This window comes from Ambystoma mexicanum, chromosome 4p (assembly GCF_040938575.1).
Source record: "Ambystoma mexicanum isolate Mex_15411 chromosome 4p, UKY_AmexF1_1, whole genome shotgun sequence".
In the NCBI taxonomy this organism is placed as follows: Eukaryota; Metazoa; Chordata; class Amphibia; order Caudata; family Ambystomatidae; genus Ambystoma; species Ambystoma mexicanum.
This window is the reverse complement of record NC_090927.1, coordinates 129,745,057-129,767,849: the sequence shown is the minus strand read 5'-3', so window position 1 is coordinate 129,767,849 and position 22,793 is coordinate 129,745,057. Positions and strand designations below refer to the sequence as shown.

General features: G+C 45.7%; 1 protein-coding gene across 2 annotated transcripts in view; it reads left to right on the top strand.

The window, feature by feature from the left end:
* The window catches only part of DNMT3A (DNA methyltransferase 3 alpha), a 2,439,715-nt gene that overhangs the window by 758,082 nt on the left and 1,658,840 nt on the right, over window positions 1-22,793 (top strand). The window contains exon 6 of one of the 2 annotated variants that reach the window (XM_069605556.1): window positions 1,133-1,279. The exons of the other annotated variant lie outside the window; for it this stretch is intronic. Within the exon in view, the coding sequence (XP_069461657.1) occupies window positions 1,133-1,279 (147 nt within the window). The remainder of the gene's footprint in view (window positions 1-1,132; window positions 1,280-22,793) is intronic. 2 annotated transcript variants of the gene reach the window in all.

Genomic DNA, 22,793 nt, shown 5'->3' with positions numbered 1-22,793 from the left:
TCTTTCCTACTATAGATCCAAACAATTTCTAATTGTTAATTTCAACAACCTTGCGGATGTCTACTTCCCGAGAGCCTGCTTTTCATGTCCAAGAAAACCATACACTGTGTACAGCATTTTCTTTGATCACTTATTACATTATAGTTTTATTATATAAGGGCAATTCTCTATAGGCAATTTTTCTAAAGTTTGCCAGTAACTTAGTTTGCAGCAAAAATTGCTAAGCTTTCAGTTTTATTTAGTTGTATTTCTTTTTAGTGATCTCATCAAACAGGGACTACATGATAATCATAGAGCTATGCTACTGCAAATGCAGAATTGTGGGAAATAGCAGTTTTGCTAGTATGCACATGACCCGTTGCCCTTGAGTTTGAAACACTGGTCTTACTCCCCATTACCAATTGAACAACTTAATTGTGGAACTTATTACATGTTGAGTTGCTAGCTTCCGCAAACCTCTGGTACGCAGGCGTTTTGTCAGTTTGATTGACTTCTGGTTTGAGAGAAACTCCTTTGGTGATACTGTTTTATTGCTTTTCAAGATAAAGTAATGTTGTGGCTGTGGTTGGGTAAAATAACTGGGATATAAAAAAAAAAGAAATGCATGAGAGGAGCCCTTGTGAGCTGGGCAAGGACTTCGTCTTCAAGCACATGTTGTGATGTACTTGAAAGAGTCTTCTTTTTATGGAGAAGAATGTGAATTTTACCTCTCAGTGCATTCGTGTGCAAGGTGAATGGCAAGGATTAGATTGTCAAATGGTCAATTTTATAATCTGAAAAATTATGCTTTCTTATAACCCATCCCAAAGCACTCTGGAAAAATGTCTTTCTTTTTGAGACATGCAGAACCATGCATCATTGAATCTTTTTGAGGCTGGAAATCAGACCAGGATGGACCTAGTGACTTGGAGCTATGTGGGTCCCACCTCGCTGAGGAAAAGATAGGCTGAAAGAAGTAACTCCTGTCAGGTCAGACCTTTGACCATTCATACCCTCCTCCCCTCCCCTGCAACCTTCCTGTTTGCTGCAAAATCTAAGCAAGCTAAGAAAGCCAGAAAGGAAGAAAAAAAGATTGCGCACCCTCTGCAGTTCCATTGCTGTACTGATTGTCTTTCTAACTGCCTTTGAGCAGGGATGTCGAGGTCGGCCACGCAGAGGGTTGGGCTGGGATCTCAGCCTTCGTCAGAGGCCCCAGAAAAGACATACCTTCCAAGCTGGGGACCCATATTTCGTCAGCAAGAGGAAGAAAGAGGAATGGCTGGCCAGATGGAAGAGGGAGGTAAGGAAACAGATTCTCGCGCAGTCTCATGCAGACGGTATTTTTAATCCTGGTCAAAAATTAGCCGTCACTGACGTCCAAGTTCTCTGAGGAACTTTCAGCTGGATCTGAACTTTATACTCGCACAGCACTTGTAAAATGTCCATCCTCCTTATTCATGTCCCTTTGGCAAGTTTCTTTTGTTATCTTTTCTAATCCTCTTTTGAATTTCTCTACATGCGCTAGTGCCTTCGCTTATTGACATTTGTAAGGCTTGTTTATACTCTGCTTCTCAGTAGAGGGTTTGCCCAGCCATTGGGCATTCATGAAAGTGTTTTCTCAGCAGCTTATAAAGCTCAATATGTGCAGTATTACAAATGGAGTTTTCAAACAAGCAGCAGTACCTCATGTCCTCGGAGGGCATACATGTTACTTGTTGAAGCAAAGGCCAACACTAGATCTCTGCTTCAGGAGTACATAATAGGACATTCTACAACAGTATGTCAATCACAACACTTAATTTGGGGAGCCTAGGATGTTTTGGGCAGAGTTGCATGGGGGGAGATTTATAAGAGGGTGTGGGGGGAGAAACAGTTTGATTTTTGCAAAGCTCAAATGATGAAGCACAGATCTAGGCAATACAAGTGCAAGACATTGTTGGTCTGCCACATAGACGTTTCACTTGTATTACTTAATCACTTTTCTTGTTGCTTGGCTGCAGACATAAGGTTTTGATCCTCATATTGTTCACATGTTAGCTATCGAACATGTAATATTGCAATTTTACTGGGATGTGATGTCGACAAATTTACTACCACCGAAACCTTTCTTAGGCAAACAAATTGACATTTATTCCAGTTAAACTCATACTCCTGTCCCGTCCCCTTTCCTCCATACTTGTGGGACATCTCTCCGTCCTGTGGGATGGGACCGGAGCACTTTGTAAAAAGCATCCACATTTTTTTTTTCTTCAAAAATGTGTCCCTCCTCTCTTTCCTGCGCGGGGCCCGGCACGCAGCCGTAACCCCGCCCACCTTGGCTCCGCCCCGCGCATCGCCCATCAGTCCTTTTCTCAGCTCGATCGGGGCCGGACGCACTTGCATCCTCGGAAGATTTTCTTCCTTTTTTCCCCTCTCTGGCTCTCGCTGGCGTTCGTTTACTAGTCTGTGTTTCAAATTAGACTTTCTCGATTGTTCATCGTGTTACCGTCGCTTCGCGAGGGCGGGTCCCCATCCTCTTTGTTTAGAGTGTTTGGGTCCGGAACACCGTTGGGACTCCTGTTTTTACTGTGACTCCCTTTCGGTCTGGGCACTTCAACGTCGGTTGGAGCGGTGGGAGGAGGTGTTCCGACAAACTGCTCCTTAGCATTTTCAGGCGTTCATCGTCGAGAAGAAAAAACGCCCAGTAAGTTCTTTACTTTTCAGAGCGACCCGACCGGGGGGATACCTTCCCGGATTCCTCTCGGTCTGGGAGGGGCGTTGATCGCTCTGTTACCAGGGTTCGCCCTGAGGTGCCCGTTGGGCCTAATAATTCTACCAGAGTTTTCTCCGAGGGTCTCCGTAAGGGGCCTGTGAACACCGGAGTACGCTCCAAGGCCCCTCCTGTGGGGGCTGTTTGTAGACCCAGTTCTACTGAGTCGTGGGGTACCGGAGTTCGCTCTGAGGCCTCTGTCGGCTTCCCTCAGAAACAAACCGGGGTGCGCCCCGAGGCCTTGGCTGGGCTTGTAGTTACCGAACGGATGTCTGAGGCCCGCGCAGAAAAGGCTGTTATCGGGCCTGGGTCCGAGGTCCCTCGTACAGAGGTTAAAGCTACCAACAGTTCTGAGAGGCCGGTCAAGGCTTTGTCGGTGAAAGCGCACCGTTCCCGCTCTTGTGGTGACACCAGATCTGTTGAGGGGCAAAGAAGCAAAGTTCTTCTTTTACCGGCAGTGCCGAGGTCCTTCCTTCGAAGGCTCAGTTGGCAGTTGGTATGTCACAAAAACATTCCAGGCCTCAGTACCGGCTCGGCCGAGGTTCCTTATGTTAAGGCTAAGATTAAGACCCCTGATCCATCGACGGGGACCCCTGCCTCACTTCCTCACGTGCCGCAGTTCCCCTCAGATGAGGACAAAATGGCGCCCGTTCCCGCCACGACCACGTCAACCATTTTTGGTGCTACCCCTACAACTACGCCATCGGCTTCTGGTGTAGGGCTTGGTCTCTTGGGTGAACCTAAGGTCCGTTGTGCGCATCCTTACCGGCCGGTTTATGATTGGAACACCCGGATGCCTCTTCTGCCCAATGTTTCGTTGCCCGCGGGGGCGGCTCCTTTGATTTATGTGGATACGTCGGTGGAGGGGCCGGTGTGGCACCCGTCCCCGTTACATCCCTGGATTTGTCCACCTCATGAGAGGCCTCCTCAGGTCCCGAAACTATCTCCTGAGGATGCCTTTTTCGCTAAATTTCAAGCGCTTATGCGCACCGACCCCATGAGGGAATATTTCAAAGGGCTTTTCAAGGAGATGTGTCCACCGGCGCCTCCGGCTCCACCTGTTCCTCCGGTGGATCCGCTGGCGCCTCTCTTGCCCGTGGTGCCCCCCCCCCTGCTCGCACGCCTTTGCCTCCATTGTCCCCAGTGGACAAGGAAGTGCCTGACATGGCTCAGCAGGATCCTGACCTGTCAGATGACCCTCAAGGCGATCAGGACAACAAGGACCTTCCCCGCTCTATCAGAGCCTTTCATGACCGGTTACTGGACATGATGAGTTTCTTAGATGTTCCAGTGCCCGAGGCACCCGCTCCGCAGGAGGGCGTGCTTTCTGGGGCGTTCACCCTGTCTCCCTTGGAGCGTACCGGCCTGTTCCTGCAGAAGGACGTTCTGGCCGAGGTCCGAAGAGTCTGGGAAAAGCCAGACTCTGGACTTTTTGTCAATAAAAAGATTGACGCGAGGTACAGGCTGCATTCTTCGGAAGAGGTGGCCCTGTCGTCTTGTCCGCCTCCCTCCTCCACAGTGGTGGCTACGGCCACTTTGCAGTCCTAGCCTGCAGCATCCTCTTCCACGACGGCTACTCAGGTTCTGGGAAAGGAGGACAAGCTCCTCGACTCCCTCGGGAGGAAAATCTTCGCCAACTCGGCCTTGCAGCTCAGGCAGGCCAACCCGAATTGATATTGGCGGGAGCTAACATGCGGATGTGGAAAGGTCTTTCGGAGTTTGAGGAGCACATCCCGGTTGAGAAGCTGGAAGATTTCAAAGGAGGCCTTTCCGATGCCAGGGTCTTGGCCCAGGATCTCCTGGAGGCTGCGGCTCATCACGTAGACCCCTCGGCTCGGGGCCTGATGCTTGGGGTTGATACCTCACGGCAGGCGTGGCTGCATGCCACTAAATTTTCTTTGGAAGTTCAAGACAAGATGTTGGACCTTCCATTCGATGGTGAGGAGCTTTTTCAGTCTTCTACTGATGTAGAGCTCACCAAAACCAAGGATAGCACTAGGCTAAATCATTGTCTGTTCTGGTTAAAGCTCCTTTCAAATCCCAGAGACCGTTGTCGCAAAGTCGACCTTCCTCTGGTTTTAGGGGCTTCCTCGACCGCAAATCTTGCAGAGTGGATACTCCTGCGGGTAATAACAGCCGTAGACAACAGCGTATGCGGTTTTTCTCCCGCTCCTCAGCCTCCTCATCAGGTTCAGGTTGCACCGCCACTGATAAGCCTGCCAAATGAGGATTTTCTGCGCTCGCACGAGACCCCGGTGGGAGGACGCATTGCGTCTCATTGGGAGGCGTGGCAGACCATCACAGAAGACAGATGGGTCTCGTCAGTCGCTCGAGCGGGCTTCCGCTTACCTTTACCCCCTACCCCACCCCTCAACCCTCCTTTTCAGCTGTCGAGCTCACCCTCCCTCAAGGCCGAGGTTCAGAAACTTCTGGACCTCAGAGCTGTGGAACCGGTTCCCCTTGGGGAGCGAGGGGAGGGCTTCTACTCCCGGCTGTTTACGGTGCCCAAACCCAACCTGCGCACCATCCTAGACCTTTCCCAGTTCAATCTTTTCCTACCCCAAGAGAAATTCAAGATGATCACGCCCGGCCAGATTCGCTCCTCTTTGCAGGTGGGCAATTGGCTCAGTGTGGTGGATCTTCAGGATGCGTGCATGCATATCCTGATTTGGAATCCACACAGGAGATGCCTCCGCTTCTCTTTGGGAGAGGAGCACTTCCAGTTTCGGGTGCTTCCTTTTGGCCTCAGCTCGGCGCCGCGTGTCTTCACGAAGATATCGGTGATTGCGGCCTATCTTCGTCTCCAGGGTATCCATGTGTATCCTTATTTGGACGACTGGCTCTTACGCAGCCCTTGTCCGTTGGCAGCAGCAGGCAACCTCCAGTCTCTCCTTCAGCTCCTGTTTCATCTTGGGCTGTCGGTTAACTGGCGGAAATCCTCCTTGACGGTCTCACAGGACCTGATCTTCCTGGGTTTTAGTTGGAACACAATCGACTGCAGAGTTTATCTGACTGGGGACAGAATGGCGGATCTGTTGGCCACGTGTCAGATGTTTGCCCAGTCGGAGAGCATGTTGGCCTGGTGGTTCCAGAGGCTTCTGGGCCTCATGGCCTTGTGTGTACTGGCTCTTCCTCTTGCTCGTCTCAAAATGAGACAGACCCAGATGGCTCTTCGGAATTCATGGCGTCAGGCAGTGGATCTGGATTCCATGCAGATAATGATTCCAGATTCCATGAGTGTGGACCTGGATTGGTGGTCATCTCTCAGCAATCTGTCTGCGGGCGTGGGGGTTTCAGGACCCGCTCCCCACGGTGACGATCACGACGGACTCCTCCCTCCTCGGGTTGGTGGGACGTTGGATCTTCAGGTCTCGGACCTCTGGTCGCCTCAGGACAAGCTACTCCACATAAATCATTTGGAGCTTCTGGCGATCTTCCTAGCGCTCAGGGCGTTCAGACCGCTCATTGTCAACAAGGTGGTCCGCAGAAGAACGGACAATGTGGTATCAATGTATTACATAAACAAGCAAGGGGTAACAAAGTCTTCCCCCCCACCTCGTGGACCTGTCCATCCAGATTTGGGAGTGGTCCGTGCTTCATGGTGTCTGGCTGCTTGCAGTGCACATCCCGGGCCAGCTGAATGTCACAGCGGATGCCCTCAGCCGGCGGACAGTGGTCAGCTACGAGTGGGAGTTGAAGGCGGACGTCCTCTCATGGATTTTCTCGCGTTGGGGCACACCGGAGGTGGACCTCTTCGCTACGGCGGTAAACGAGAAGCTTCCTCAGTATGCCTCTAGAGGGGGGGCTTGGAGCCTCCTCTCTGGGGGATGCTCTCGATATTCCATGGCACAACATGAGAGCTTGCGCCTTCCCGCCTCTGCCTCTAGTTCATCGATCAATTTGGAAGTATAAGAACTCTGTGAACTGTTCCCTTCTACTGATAGCCCCGTGGTGGCCGGCCAGGTTTTGGTTCTCAGAACTTCAACACCTGTCGATGTATCTGCCGATCTGGTTACCAGTAACTCCCGATCTTCTTCACCAAGGGGAACAACAGATGTGGCACCCCTCCCAAAATTGCTCAGCTTGGCGGCATGGTGCCTGAGTTCAAGTCTTTAGAGCATCTGAGTTTGTCTGCGGATAACATGCGCATTATCCAGGCAGCCAGAAAACCCTCGACCAGATCTCAATACAGGAGTAAATGGCTCAGGTTCTGTCATTGGTGTTTGGAGAAGAAGTTGGATCCGAGGGTGGCCACGATTGACACGGTGCTGTCCTTCGTGTCCTCCCTAGCAGAGTCAGGGGTTCATGTTCTGTCATGCAGGACTTATCTCTCAGCGGTTTCCGCTTACCTTTCTACAGACCTGTGTTCTTATTCTCTAACTAACCCAGTGGTGAAGAGGCATTTCGCTGGCTTGACACGCCACTACCCTCCGGTTCGTAATCCGCACCCGCCATGGGACCTAAATGTAGTCCCGACGGCGCTGTGCCATAAACCCCTTGAACCAATGGCTACGATAGACCTCAAGTACTTGTCTTGGAAAGTGTCCTTTCTGGTCGCCGTTACATCAGCGAGGAGAGTGAGTGAGCTCCAGGCATTGTCGGTGGAGCATCCTTTCTTGGTCTTTCATAAGGACAAGGTAGTCCTTCGGACAAACCCGGCTTTCCTACCGAAGGTAGTGACCGAATTCCATCTGAATCAGTCGATCTCCCTTCTGTTCTTTTTTCCGAACCCTGCCTCAGAGGCTGAGAGAGTTCTGCACTGTCTTGATGTCCGAAGTGCTCTTAAGTTCTACCTGGACAGGACTTCCAAGCATAGGAGTTCTTCTCAACTTTTGTGCCCTTCAGTAACCCTCAGGGAAAGCCGGCGTCTTAAGGCAACTATTTCCAGGTGGATTTCCGCCTGCATCACGGAGTCTTTCACCGTCCAAAGGCTGCAACCTCCTAAAGGTATCCATGCACACCTGGTGCGGGGCAAGGCAGCTGCGGTTGCTTTTCAGAAATATGTTCCCTGGGAGTCCATCGCTAGGGCAGCTACTTAGGCCTCCCCGTCTGCTTTCTGTAAGCATTACTGTCTCGACATGAGCTCTAGAGCTGACGCTCAGTTTGGTCAGGCTGTGCTGAAGAACCTGTTTCAGGAAGGGGTATTTCCATCCACCCGTAGTTCCTGTAAGGAGTGCTTGGGAATCTCCCACAAGTATGGAGGAAAGGGGACAGGACGTAGGAGTATTACCAGGTTACTCACCGTAGTGACCACCTTACTCCTAGTACATAGTCCCCTTTCCTCCATACGGCCGGCCGCCGTCCCCTCTAATAAGGTTCCTCTGTTATTGCTAATAGGTCTCTGACCTGGCGATAGAAAAGGACTGATGGGCGATGCGCGGGCGGAGCCAAGGTGGGCGGGATTACGGCTGCGTGCCGGGCCCCGCGTAAGAAAAGACGAAGGACACATTTTGAAAAAAAATGTTGGATGCTTTTTACAAAGTGCTCCGGTCCCGTCCCACAGGACGGAGAGATGTCCCAAAAGTATGGAGGAAAGGGGACTATGGACTAGGAGTAAGGTGGTCACGACGGTGAGTAACCTGGTAAATTTGGTAGTGGGTAGTGGGCAGCCTTTGTTTTGATGTGTGTACTGTTTCTTTGGTGCTTTAGAAGTGCTCAAAGGCATAAGTGTCCAATATTTTTCCCAGTCAAATGGCTAGACTGTTTGAAACATTGAGCGTTGAATTAATTGGACTCTTCAGGATCTCACATACTCATAGGTACCTAGCTATTGATATTTCAAATCTGCTTCTTACCATAGTTGTCTTCATTCTCCCACTGCAACTGTCCATTAGACAGACCTTTTATTCCAGACCTTCTAGATTGATGTTTGCTTCAGTGTTTGCCACTTAGACAGTCCCTTAAATTACAAATCCCCACATGGCCCCTAGCAGTACTGAAATAGTGATCACTCAGTTGACCACAGACAGCCCCTGGTCAATCCTGCAAGGTTGCCAGTTTAGTAGTGACCCTGTATTTAAAGCTGTGATGAGTGATGCAGCGCTTAGGATGCAGTGAACTAACAAAGAAAGGTATCTAAAGATGCGGCCGCTTCTACAGAAGAGTGCTTTTTGTATTTCATAGTGCAAAAGCTGATTATTCTGAAAAAGAAATTAGACAATTCTATATCCTAATATATTCTTTCTATTCAAACTAGCACATGTTTTGCACATAACATGCTTTCTTTCTAAAGCTCCTCAAAAAAACCTTGTGCATGATAGAGCATCATTGCTGTAAAGAACACAAAAAGAAAATGACATGGTGCTGCATAGTACTTAAACATTTTAAACTGTTATTGAAATTGTGCACAAATTAATATTTCTTTCTCTGCGTTGCTATTCCAAATTATTTAGATAAACCAAGGATCAACACATCTTTTGCAAAGTAAAATGCTATTAATACATTTGTCAATAGTGTTATACCGCAGTTTCACTTAGCACATTAATAAATTAGGATATGTTGAGGCATGTTGTGTCCCCATAGCTGTACCTCTAGATTGTTTGTAGAGCTGCTTATTGAACAAAAACCTTGTTTTCAGCACTGAAATGTAACATGTCCATAAACATTTTTGTTAAGTAAGAAGAAGCTAAATTATATTTATATTATTTAGAAATATATAGCTTTTAGAACAAATTGGTGTTCATAGTTTTGTGTAAAGTGTGGTACATCTAGAGTAACCAATATATAGTTGAGTTGTGAATCTGTCTTGCAGCATCAGATGTATGTGGTAAGTGTCTTGTACAAATGAGGACAGGAGTCTTATGATACTTAATAACCAGTTGGTAATTTATAAAACCTGTTAAACCTTTCCAACGGGTATGAGTTGTCACTCACGCTTGACCTGGCATGCTAACTTACCCAAAGCACGTACCAATGCTAGTGCACCACAACATTTTAAGCGCTTTAACTTTTTCTGTTGCAAGCCTAGTTAATTATTGGTTTTTGAAAATTAATATGTATCCTTGTAATAACGTATGGACTTCCCTATCATAGCACAGACCAAACAGTTTCTTATATCCTCTATGCATTAACCTTGAATTAGATTTTTTATTTTGGAATTTGTTTGATCTAGAATCTAACCGGCCTAACACATACTCGCCATTTATATGTGAATTTCACTTTATAGTGATGCACTATTACTTTGTGCACATTATTCGCTTGCATTTCTGAATAATTGAGCTTTAAACACTTAAAGCTGCATGGTTTTTGTCTTTCTCTGTCCTTCGCAGCAGCGATTTCGGTCCTTACTGGCAAACTTGAGGCTGTGTGTTATGTGAAACACATATTGGGCTCTACAAGAAGTCTATACTATGAAAGAACACTGAATTGGTTCTCACAGAAGCATGGATTGTATAACCATCTCAGTAGAAACAGCTTTTGCACAATTAAATACAAAAACATTTCTTTAGTAGTGCCAGCACAGTTTGATGCCTTTAATTCTCCATTCAATTAATACTGAAGTCTTCTCTTTTATAAATATGGTACAATGCACTGGACCTGGAAGAGGAGCAAGCAGGTGTATTTCTTATGTCCCAATAGCAGTTGCTCCTTCTACCTCACGGGCATAAGGAGAGGCTTTCGGAAGAAGCAAATTAATTTACAATTTTCCTTGGGTTTTTATTTATTCTCTCAGGGTACAGGCAGTATTCACGCTATGGGTGTTAATTTAATGTATTGGTTCCAGTATTTTAGTGTCACCAGAGGATGTGTCTGACCTATTACCATGTGTTTACTGCGTAGAGTGGTCTTATTCCTTCATCTTATATTGTTGATTCGATTTTGCGTTTCCTTGGCTGTGTTCTTTGCCCCCATTTTGTAAATACACAGCACATACTCTAAATCCCCAAATAGCAATGGACCAAGAGCAAGAGGTGTCGGCATGCAAACGCATTCAGAAATATCCCTAGAGGTTAATTTACCACTTTTAATGTTGTGTGAAATATTGGCTATCGCATCAGGACAAATGACCATGTTTTGATTTAAGTCATCCTGCTCTATGCCACACATTGTACAACAGTTAATGAAAATCATGACATCTTTAGCTGCATCCAATACCCCTGTAACTGTCCTGGGAAATCTACCTTTCTAGGTCTCAGCCCAAAGCAACAACAAACCCTTTTTGTCTGCACAGTTACAACTTATATTCAAACTTGTCTGAACTCCTGTAGGAGGCTGTTATACACTCAACATTTGCATATGTTTTAGTTTTTAACACCCACTCCCTTTAAACAAACTGTCTCCCTCCCCCACTCTGCTCCCCTCCCATCCCCAGAGGTTTGAACATCAGCTGTAACCATAACACATCAATATTGTCAGGTGTCTTTGGGAAACCAACTTGGAGGGGCACAACATCACAATGTTAAAGTCCCCTGGGCCTGAGTGCCTCACCTCCCAATAGCAAAACCCTTAAATGTATCATTGTGGGTTGAAAAAGCAAGACATTCATTTTATTTGGTTTGCGTTACAATCTATGGAAACACTTGACTGACGATGCCAGATCCAGAAAAGAAACGTCCTTGCTTGAGCTCAAATGATTTGCAGCACAATACTTCAGTCGCAGATTTCTGAACGACGAAGTAAAAGACCATTGGACCAAATAAAGTAGAAATCATGTTGAAAATCCAGCAATGTTTCAAAGACGTATGCAATGGCCATAAAAAAACTCCTTAAAGGTCCAAAAAGACATGACCTGCGCAGAACAATGGGTGTAGTTAAGGGAATTAACCTATGCAAATCAATCAACAAAGATGAATGCTTCACGTAGAAGTCCCAAGTTGACATACCAACTGAGACCCCGTGTAGGAATAATCCAGAAATAGGTGAAGAGCAGAAGACGTGGGAATGCGGAAAAGCACAAAAACAAACCAAGGGAAATCTGCACTCCACTCAAAGATTGTGGGCCAAATTTAAGAACAATCTGGGAATGTCATAACAAGCCAAAGGTAGAACCAAGGGAAAGTCAGAGTATGCGTTGGGCAAGTTCGAAACCCAGGAAATCAGAAAGGCAGCCACGGGTGGAAAGCACTGCGTCAACTGGAAAGAGTAGAGTTGAGAGGCGCTCATTCCTGACATCGTTCGCATTTTACTTACGTGTTAGACAAGGAAATGCTTGTGATGCGTGTGTTCGGCTGGTATTGAGAAATATAGGTGCAGAAACAGCTGGCATACCATGTGGTGCAGTGTAAGCGCCGACGTAGAGATTGTGTGCGGGGAGCAGCACTGGGAAGGTGATGAGAAGCATCGGGACATGACACTTGAGTTTCTCGTCCGCCCTATTTTAGTAGAAAAAAAGCATCTGCAACTCAAGAAGGTTGAGTTTGGTTGGAAAGTAGTGGCTTATTTATAGAATTCCTGGAGGAGCATAGTGTCAGTCTGAGTCAAGCCAGTTACCCACCGACATGCAGCCATCGTAATAAGGCTTTCAGCAGGAATGAAGTACACTCAGGTCGTAAACATCAAGGCTGACACGCAGTACACCCCAACATTGATTGTCACTATCATTTCAGAGTGCTCTCCACTCCAATGAAGCTTAACCAGTCTATGCAGTTTAGGTGTTTGGGCAAGGAAGTAAATAGAGGGGGAGGGGTGGTTCCTTTATTCCTACTAGCTATTACCATAGCTTGCAGATAGCTCCCTTCTAAAAGTGCATAGTTCTTAACTGGCGTGAGGCAAGGCAGTAGTGCACCCAAATGATCTGCACCAGTCTTAACTATCAATACCTCTTGCTGTGATATCAGACCCTATCAGATGCAGAACAAACTGTGGGGTACTCTCCTTAGGACTTACTGTGAGACACCTGAAGACGTTTCACCCGCTAGTCCCCAGGGATTTGTCATCCAGGTGGTCAGGACACAGCCATCGCTTTTGGATCCAGTTCCTGGGGGTGGACCAGTGCTGAAGGATCACCTGGATGAGGGGTGTTTGGGGAGTGGAAGTTGGACACAGGAGGGTGACACGTGGCATCCCCTTCCCAATAACACCTTTTCCCCATCCTACCTGGTAGGATACCTACGAATTCAACCCTCCACCCCCTTTCCTGACACAAACTTTTTCTCACGGACAGCCCACTGTGAGCGACAACAGACTAACACCAGAGCCGTATACCTGCTATGTCCCAACACCATGGTCCAGCAAGGTCAGGCAGCTACGGATCATTACACACGTCTGACTTCCAACACACTTCCCCACACACGGATAAAAGACAAGAGCCCAAAAGCACACACTAAGCGAGGCAAAACACACGAGGGAACAGCAGTTCCAAGCCGTTTAATACAAGGAGAAAGACGGCGAGACCAGAGAGGGTCGCAAGGAAGTACGTACCCTTGACCTCTAAAGGCTGTGTGCCTTAGAAAGTTAGAAACCGAAGACCAGGAACTAAGGCTGATCAAACCTGCACACTATGTCGGAGGTACCCAGGGCTCTCCCACGTCGATAACCAAGGCGGGGAGGCGCGATTGCTGCTGTGGTATTGTCCTTGGTTCCTACAACAAAGCGGAATCAGAAAAGACAGCACAGCTGGTGAGTCGGAGAGTCTGAAACCAAACCAGCTTGTGTTTTGAACCAAGGTTGCAAGCAGCAACTTTGTATAAAGAGAAGTGTGTGTGAGGCATTTGAAAGAGCGACGCAAGCATAATTGGAAATCAAAAGGAGTAGTTGAACTTTATAATTGAACTTTGGGAGGCCAAGAATAGATATCGTAGAGAGTGGTCCGGCGCTACGTGGGTGCTCATTTGAAAGTCTCCGTTAAGTATCCAACAGATGCGGAGTGTGAGAAAAGGAATATTGAGATTGAAGTGCTCATGCAACGTGTCAAGCTAAACCCTGTGTACATTCGAAAGTCTTTGATAGTTTGGTATACATCACAATTGGTCTGAGCCCAGCTGACGGAGACTAATTGAGTTGATGAAAGGGATCTGAGCCCGATTTAGGGGGATCCAGGGGGAACACCCAAATTGAATTCTGGGAAAGGAACGTTTGTGTGTTGTTTGTAGACCAGGCCCTCCAAGTCAAGAAACTTGCAAGAAGTAAAGAGACTTGAACACAGAAGGTATTGAACTGTGAAATGAGAACTGTATTCTTGTGCCGCAGAAGCCTGAAGGTGTGCTTTGCTCGAGTGAACCGCCTTGACCCGTGCTGAAAACTTGGGGAAGAGAGGGCAACGGCCCGAACATCCTGATGTATCATTTTGTGAAAACGTCTTTCTTTTACATGAACACTACCCCACATTATTTGTAAATTAGTGGTAAGGATTGGCAATAGTTTTGATGACATAGGCACTTTTATTTTGACAAGACTCCACTGTGACTGCATTATTATTTTTTGACGGTCGTAGTTTGCTCTCGTCTGTAGATTTAGGATTAGATAGGTGTTTGTCAGACTTGTGCGAAAGTTCAATAAACACCCTTGAACTGTGGTCACTTGTGTCTGTCTTACTGTTGATACCATGCCTTCCTTACAATATGCCTATGTAACTCATGGCTAAAAGGGAAACTGCCTTCAACTATGTGTACAAGTGAATAGTTATGTAATGTTGATTTATACTGCGCACTGCTACCACCCAAGGCATATGTAAAGCTGAAATATAAAGATGACAACATTGTAGCTAATGGGCAGGATGTGTGTACTTAAGCTTCCCAAAATTGGTTTGTAGATCCCAATGGAAAAACCACACTGACATTTCACTTTTTCATTTGAGATTGGGGTGTTCTGTACGAAGTGCCCCAATGCTTTTTTCCTGAGAGAGGAGAGTAGACAATTGGGGTGAAAGTCAAATGTAGACTCTAATTATGATTTGTGGGGGACAAAGAAGACCATGAGCAGCTACTTCTTCTACTTTACTTGTGGTATAATACTAGAGAAGATTTTCTCCCATTCCTGAACAGAGGAGCCAGTGATTTGCAATGCAGTGTTGATGATCCTGATGCTTATGATTTTCCAAATAATTATTCAAGGCGGTCTGCAACATACAGAATTAAAGAGAGATTACTCAGCCTATTAATGGACTTATTCCGAATGGCATTTGAGTTGATTTCAGTGAACTGTGTGGTTTGAGCACGAGATACCTTCCCAAATCCAATTTTTCTCCATTTATTGATATCAAGCTTTGTGTGAAGTTTGAGGGAAGAAGTCACTCGCTGCCACCATTCTTTGAATTGGAGAAAAAACGAGAGTGGAAACTAGCGCACGTTATATATAACGATCCCACAACTTCAATTTAAGATAATTATTCAGTATGTGCACACGAAGTAGTGCTGTTGTGTTATTCAATAACTACCCTTCATAGGAATATTCCAAAGTATGCCCTGAAATAATAGACCTTTAACTCAATAAAGACTTTCTTACATATACAAAATAATTGTTTTATTACAAAATTCATCACATAATATCACCATAAAACACTATAAAATGGTAGAACCACAATCTCATACAAATATGCAATGTACATTACACTAGGGCGTGATTCACAGCATGGGAAAGCTTGATCATTAGATCCATGCTAGTGTGTTCCAGATTTCTGATGGACAGTAGATGAGTTCTATCCTGGATTTACACTGTATAATGTATTGTACCTTGTATATTTCTACGTGATTGGGGTTTTATCTACCATTTTATAGTGTTTTATGATGATGTTCTGGTTGATGAATTTGTAATAAAATGGGAAATTATTTTTTATATGTATAAGTCTGTATTTAATCAAAGGTCTATTATTTCAGGACCATCTATGGGATCTTAGTTATTGACACACACAACACTTTCCTTTGGCTTATCTACTGTATACATCCCACAAGGTAGGAAGGCTGTGTTCCCCCACTGTGCGGTCAGCCATTGTGAGATTAGTGCACACATAAAGGAGGCCATGTCCATTTGTGTCTTTTATGTGCACTGGCAGACCTGTCTATATGCTAACGTGATAGATGGACTTGGAGTCCTTTTAGAATAATAGTGTGGTGAATGTTTTCAACTGTTTTAAAACATATCCTTTTTGTTCGGTATTGATTGGAAAAAAGTCAAATATTGGGAAAAGGGTAATGATGAATAACCAAATGTTTTCAATATATTTGTGCCGTTAATTGTTTATTCTGCAAATGTTAATGTTTGTTCAGCCATTTCGAAGAGTGGCTGGTTCCAGAAGCTGGTAAGAACGAGTCCCATTTTGCTCTTGAATTTATATAAGGTTATGCTTTCAACACATGCATACATGAGAACCAGCTTTACAAAATTATTGCTGGGTCTTGAATGAAATATTATTCATGATATTTATTGAATTTCAGATATAAGTATACAAGAGAAGGGGCATTATTTTAAAACAAGACAATGTGGTTTACTCCATTCCAATGTGTTTGCCCAAGATCACAAAACTGCATTTCAATGCATTCTCTTTAACTCCAAATGTTGATTGATGTTTTCCACATGCGGTATGGGTAATCAGTTTTCAGAGGAATTCTGTATGGATCTCTGAGCAGTGTCTTCCATCCTGTCGCTGCTCTGATTTGAAAATATCTGTGATGGGCTTATTGTTAATTAAGCCGCAGGTTTTAAGGATGTGCCACAGTGCCGTTGCTGGCCATCCAGCCACTGGTGAGGGTATTATTGCTATTGGCAACTTGGAGTTTTAATCTGGGGTGCTGATCGTCTATTTTGTTTATATATAAAAGGGACAATCACTTGTGGAGTCCCGTTCATTCAAACATATGCATACATAAAAAGGCCACCATGGAGATGGAAGACTGGGCTGCATGCGGAGCCCTTCATCCATTTCCATAGTTGCCCAGGATGCAGGAGCAGCAGTATTGCTGAGAGGGGTTGGGTGGGGGAACGGAGATGTGGGGAGCGGAGGGAAGGGGGGAGGTTGCAGGGTGTGTTCTTGCAGCATCCATCTTGCTTAGAACACGGGCTTCTACCATGAGGTTCAGCCCATGTTCGAGCAACTTGTTTGGCTGGAGCACCCCCCCCCCCCCCCCCGGTGCCAATAGGAAGTTGTGTTCATATGCCCCACCGGAAAAAGGATTACAAGATTACAAGTATTTGCTTTTGAATGGGTAAAATGGAGCAATGCCTCGGGGTGTAAAGGGAGCTTACCTATAATTCATGCCAGTTGTAAATCCAAAAAAACAGCCCTGACAGCGCATGTTAAATTCTAAAAATGAGGCTGTGTTTACAGCCCAACTTAATTGGGGGATAAAAGGGTTTCTTCTGTCTGGCCCTTGTTGTGCTCCCCTTGACAGTATGTTAGGGTGAAGACATTGTCCATACCAATGCATAGACACTCTCTGCTTGTGACAAATGGCACATGTTCCAGCAGATCATCCAGATGGCCTTCTTGAATAATTGCTATGTTGGTGTTGGGGAACATTTTCATATCTATGATAAATTTTCCTGACCTGTGTCAAACCCGGAACCTTTTGCTTCGACTAGGTAATTGTTTTACCTTTTTACCTTGTCCTTTGGTGAAGGGGAATATTTTTCCCCTCACCCAGTCTTTTACTCTTTATATGGGTGACCATTTTATGTTTCTTTGTAGTGTACGGTTGAAGTTATAGTTTCCTACAACGTTTGGGGATTAGGCTGGGTGGCCCCTTTGGTCTTCCCTGTTAATTTCAACAAATTTGTATAAGTGAGCGGGTATCCTCCCCCGTCCCCTTTATGTGAAACATTTTGTGTAAAATTTTGTTACAATTACAAGTTTATATGAATGGCTGGTGGCAGTGGTTTTACCTTCATGAGTTTTAGTCTTTATTACTCGCAGGCTGTTCAGTCAGCCTCTGTAATGCACAGAATGGGCACCATTTTTCTAAACTGGTGGGCTCCTTTTTTTCACCATTTCTTTTGTGCTTGCCATTTCTGAGGTCTTCTCCTACTGTTCTAGGTGGGAACGACCTTGGTGGAAGTTCTGTCTTTGGCAGGAATCCCTTGGAGCCCTTTGCCTTTCACCTTGCCTGAAAAGAACCAACTCCCAGTGGGGGTTTGGGGGGCATGGCTGTCCTGATTTGATAGCCAGATCACCCCTTGCTTTAAAATGCAAGGAGAGAATGCAGAAGTTGTGCTGTAGTTCCTAATGAAAACCCTGAACCTGGAAGCTTCACGTCGACCACTGGAGCTGAAACCGAAGAGGAAGATGAAGAAAAGACGGCTGTACCGATTTCAACGAGCGGAGAGCCTGCTAACCAGAACCTGCTGTTACCCTTATTTCCAATAGACCTGTGGGTCCCAAACACGACGACCCCAACCCAAGCCTGGTGAGATCCACCAGACTCAAGAAGGCTTGCATTTCGAGCCATCCCATATCGTGCGGCGACCCTGCGGGGCTGCAATACCCCAATACCCTGGGACCGTAAGCCATTGTGAAGTGCATGCTCTTCCAAATCGAGCAACAGAGTGCTGGACCAGATTAGCGACGAGAGTCCGTCTGCGATATTCAGTCTTCTCCTGGCTCTTGAAAAGGGCACCAAAAAGCACAGAACCGCATCCAGCCATGAAGAAACCCTTGCTTGGAGCCTTCCCATTTGATCCCTGCTGCAAAATCATCTCGGGGATAACTGAATCCAGTTTATTCGGTGCCTCTTCATACTGTGCCCCTGGACCATTGTGCCCCTGTGATACTCCACCACTGCGTTACTGCACCACCATTTGGTGCGCCTTGCTGCACTTTGCCCAGAAACATAGAAACAACTTGTGAGGCCCTTGCGGCATTGATACTATCACCAAACCAAGTAAATGCAAACCACTAGTTTGGACAGCTAAAATAATACCGCCTGTTAAGACCGCCACCGATCAGGCTAACCAAGAAAAATCGTAGTGCTCATAACCTCAACAACGGAACTAATCGACACTGGCTCTCAGGACCAGGATCATTAACCTAATTTAAAACACCCCAAACCTAAAGAAGGAACCGACAAACCGTCAAAACTACAATCCAACAACTAAAAATCCTATCAAAATGCATCCTTCCACAAAAGACAGACGCAAATAAGGCCTAACCACAGTGCAGACCAACCAACACATTGAAAAAACCTACATTAAATCCATTTCTAGAGGAGTCTGTTCACAAATAACTGCAACGACCAGCCATCCATAAATCATCCCAAACACATAGGCAGGTATGCTGGAAACACCATGAACAGACCTCAGATGGATGGAAGAATTACAATAGTACCAAATGATCACAATACACCGTTCATCACTATGAGCAGGATTCAACTGTACAAATCAACAGACAACCCAGAAGTTCACATCAACCCAAAATGCAACCTTCTCGAAATACTGAACAAAGAAATTGAAGCAAAGAAATTCTGCAGAATCAAAAGGAAAGAAGGACCTACCCCATATGAAATCACTGACACCACACTCAACATACAAACTTCAGAAAACAAAAGGATTCATGTTATCCTAGTCAACGTCCGAGCGATGTCAAAGCACAAAATGGAAATATATGATCTCTTCAGTGAAGGCGGAACAGACATCCTATTTCTCACCAAAACTTGTCTAGCGGCAGCGAGACAACTCCTCACACTTCAGGGTAGTAGTACACAAATCCATACCCAGCAACTTCAAACAAAGACTCCAATAGAAGAGGAGGGGGTCTTGCTGTTGCATACAAAGACAAACTAAAGAACACAACAGCACTATCATTTAATATCCCAAACTGTGAATCGATGGCCCTCCACCTAGCACTGGACCACCAAACCAATATTTCATTCCCAGTCATCTACAGATCACCCACATAGAATCCCCCTTTCGTGGGGGCATTTGCAGATGCCATAACCAACATCGCCATTAAATATGACCACCTAATCATATTGGGGGACTTCCAATATATGGGTCGAAGAGGAAGACACCAACTCTGCTAAATCACTAACCTCCACTATCAGCGATGCATCTGCAAACAATTTGTGAAGGGAGCAAACCACTTGGCTGGAAACACCCTCGATGGAATATTCAGCCAAAAAACCCTGGTGGCAACTGCACCGCCAATTCACATTCTCTGGAATGACTGCCTTATAATACCTTTTGCGATCCACCCTCCGACATGAATACAAGCCCCCCTCCCCCCCACCTAAACATGGCTCCAATTCAGAAAAGGATCTGGTAGTCCCTAAACACCATGGATATTAACACAAGACTAGAATCCACAAAACCACTGAGCTCTGTCTTTGACACACTCGACACAGGTGGAAGAACCGAGTCAATCTGAAAATGGATCATAGAAGCCCAACATGCCGTAACACCAAAAAAGCCGATCACGCCTTCAAACAAGAAAGCTATAGCACGACGATGCACACTCCACCTCAGAGGCCTGAAAAAAATAAACAAACCTGGAACAAGAGTGGAGAAAAAACTACAACCGAGACAAACTTGCACACCAGAAGCTGATACTGCTATCTAAAACTGAATCCTCAGAGCGCAAAATCTATACTACAACAAATGTACTGTGGTAGGTCAGACCTACGGCGTGAATTGGACTTTGTTCAACTTCTTCAGCTTTATTACAAATAAAAGAAAAACTGCCACCTAGCCCCTTTGCTAGGGTGGAAGTTCCCTATTCTACAAAATAACTTGTGCTCGACAGTACATCATACATAACTTAACCTGTCTTCTTTCCCAACTATGTACTCTCTAATTGACACTACCTCTAATAAAGCAAAAACCAAACTAAGCACATAGAAGTGTTCTTACCTCACCCCTGCTTGTTTTATGTTGGCTGTTGCATGATCCCCTCCCAACAATGTCCCTGGAAATGTTTGTCTTGAATTTCCAGTCTTTTGTACCACTCACAACAATAAGCTCCTTGGGGTTCAACAAGAGAACACACATTTTTCTGATTTTCTGAACCTTTATCCTTCTTGCTCGGCTCAAACGAACAAGTTTGATCAGGTTTCAGCAAAGACAAAAGGGAAGACTGTGTCCCTCCTCAATATTGTTTTTTAAACAGTTTTAATTTTTTTTAACATAACCATGGCAACTTTCAGACTAGTTACATCATTTACACAACATTCCTTCCCCATCAGATTTGATCAGTCTGGTTCAGCCTTTCCCTCCCCAACTCCCCCCACCCCTCCCTGGCCTACACTGCACCCAGTATTCCATCTTCCTCCTTTATTCCATCCCCCTCTCCCCCTTACCTTGGTATCCTGTTGTATGAGAGTGTCCTCTGTGCTAAGTGTCAACCCCTCCCCCCCCCTTGTTCTGTGTTCTGCGCTATCGCTTCCTGCCACACCACAGTCTCTGCATTTGCCCATTTTAAGAGGTCCCTCCACCACGTTTGTACAGCTGGCCGTATCTGTGCTTTACATCCCATCGCTATTCTGCTTTTCGCCAGTATATATGCCAAGTCCTTAAGCTTTTGGGCCTTGGGAAGCCCCCTAGCAAACAAGCCATGGGGGATCCAATACCCAGGGTGATATCTACCATTGCTAACGCTTGGGCTACTTCTCCCCACAATTTACTAATCCCTATACATGCCCATCTGCGTTAATCTCCCCGCATTTCGGGCAACCGTGTGTTGCTGTCTGGCTAAATTTGGCAATTTTGCTCAGGGTCACATATGCCCTATGGGTCACATATTATTGTATCTGTTGTAGTTGTGCACTCCTTGACACCTTTTTGTGATGGACCATAACTCTGCTCTACCTACTATCTGACATTGGTTCTTCTAAGTCTACTTCCCAATTCTGTCTAGTCTGTTCTAATTCCCCTCCCATCTTAGACATTATTAGTTCATATATCCGCAAGACTTTGTGTCCTCCTTCCGCCACATCATAAAATACCTCTATAGTCTCATCTAATAGTGAGGATGTCTCGGTCTCTGGCCATCTGCGTTTAAGACTCCTGAGGAGGTGGGAATATGTGAGGTGTTGCCCCCGCTGTACCCCTGTGTCTCTTATCAGTTCCTCAAAATCTTTGGGCAACTCCTCGTTTAGCACATCTCCCACCGTCGCCACCCCCTTAGGGTCCTAGTACTTCCTCACATTTAACCTCAATTGTTCGTCCACCGCGTGGGATCTGCAGGGAATACAGTGTTGAGTTCTCCAACAGATAGCAGGCGCTGCTCCACATTACCGTCCCGAGGCGTAACAGCAAGTGCGAGCGGGTTGTGCTTGGATCAGCTAACTATATCACTTTGTTCAAAAAGAACAGAGTACTTTCAGCTCGTAGTAACCTTGATTTGGCCCTTTGGTTATCTGACAACCATTTGGCCACAAATTGCAGCTGGCTCGCTACAAAGTATGCCTCAAATATGGGCACTTTTATTCCCCCCTCATTCGTATGGATTCTGGAGCTTCCACAATGCCACTCTACACCTCGCATTATGCCATAAGAAGCTCCTGCATATACTGTGCAGTTTCTTGAAAAACATTTGTGGTATCGCAAACGGGATATTTGCAAAATATGGAGGAGTCTAGATAGCACCACTATCTTCAGCAATGCTGCATGTCCCATCATGGACAATGGCAATCTAGCACAGCAAGTCATGCAGTGTTCGATTTTGCTGACCTCCCTAACCGTGTTCTGTATGTGGTCTATCTTAAGGTCATGGTAGATGTCTACTCCTAAGTACTGAAATGTATCCATTTCCCATTTAACACCGGCAGTTCGCACATGGGCTTCACAACGTACCCCCCCGCCCCAAAAGGAACAGACTCGACATCTGTGGGTTAATCGTTATGCCCGACAGTGCGACGTATCGCTCCAGCACATCGAAAATGTATTGCAAATTCGTCTCAGGGTGCTGCAAGTACAGAAGCATATCATCCACATATAACGAGATCAAATGCTTCCCTCGCAGAGGGCTGATATTAAATTGGTTGAAACATACTCCTGAATTTGTAATGCTCTGTTCTGATGTAGCTTTCTTTAAAATAAAGTTTTTTAAAAAATAGAATCCCCTCCCTATACCCACATGGCATTCCAACAGTGAGATCTCTTGAGTAAAGTGAGGTAAAAAAAGGCTGTGGCGTCATTGTTGGGTGTGTATGAACTTGTGATGCACTCTGCCTTATCCTCCAGGTACACTAGCATCATCCTGCCT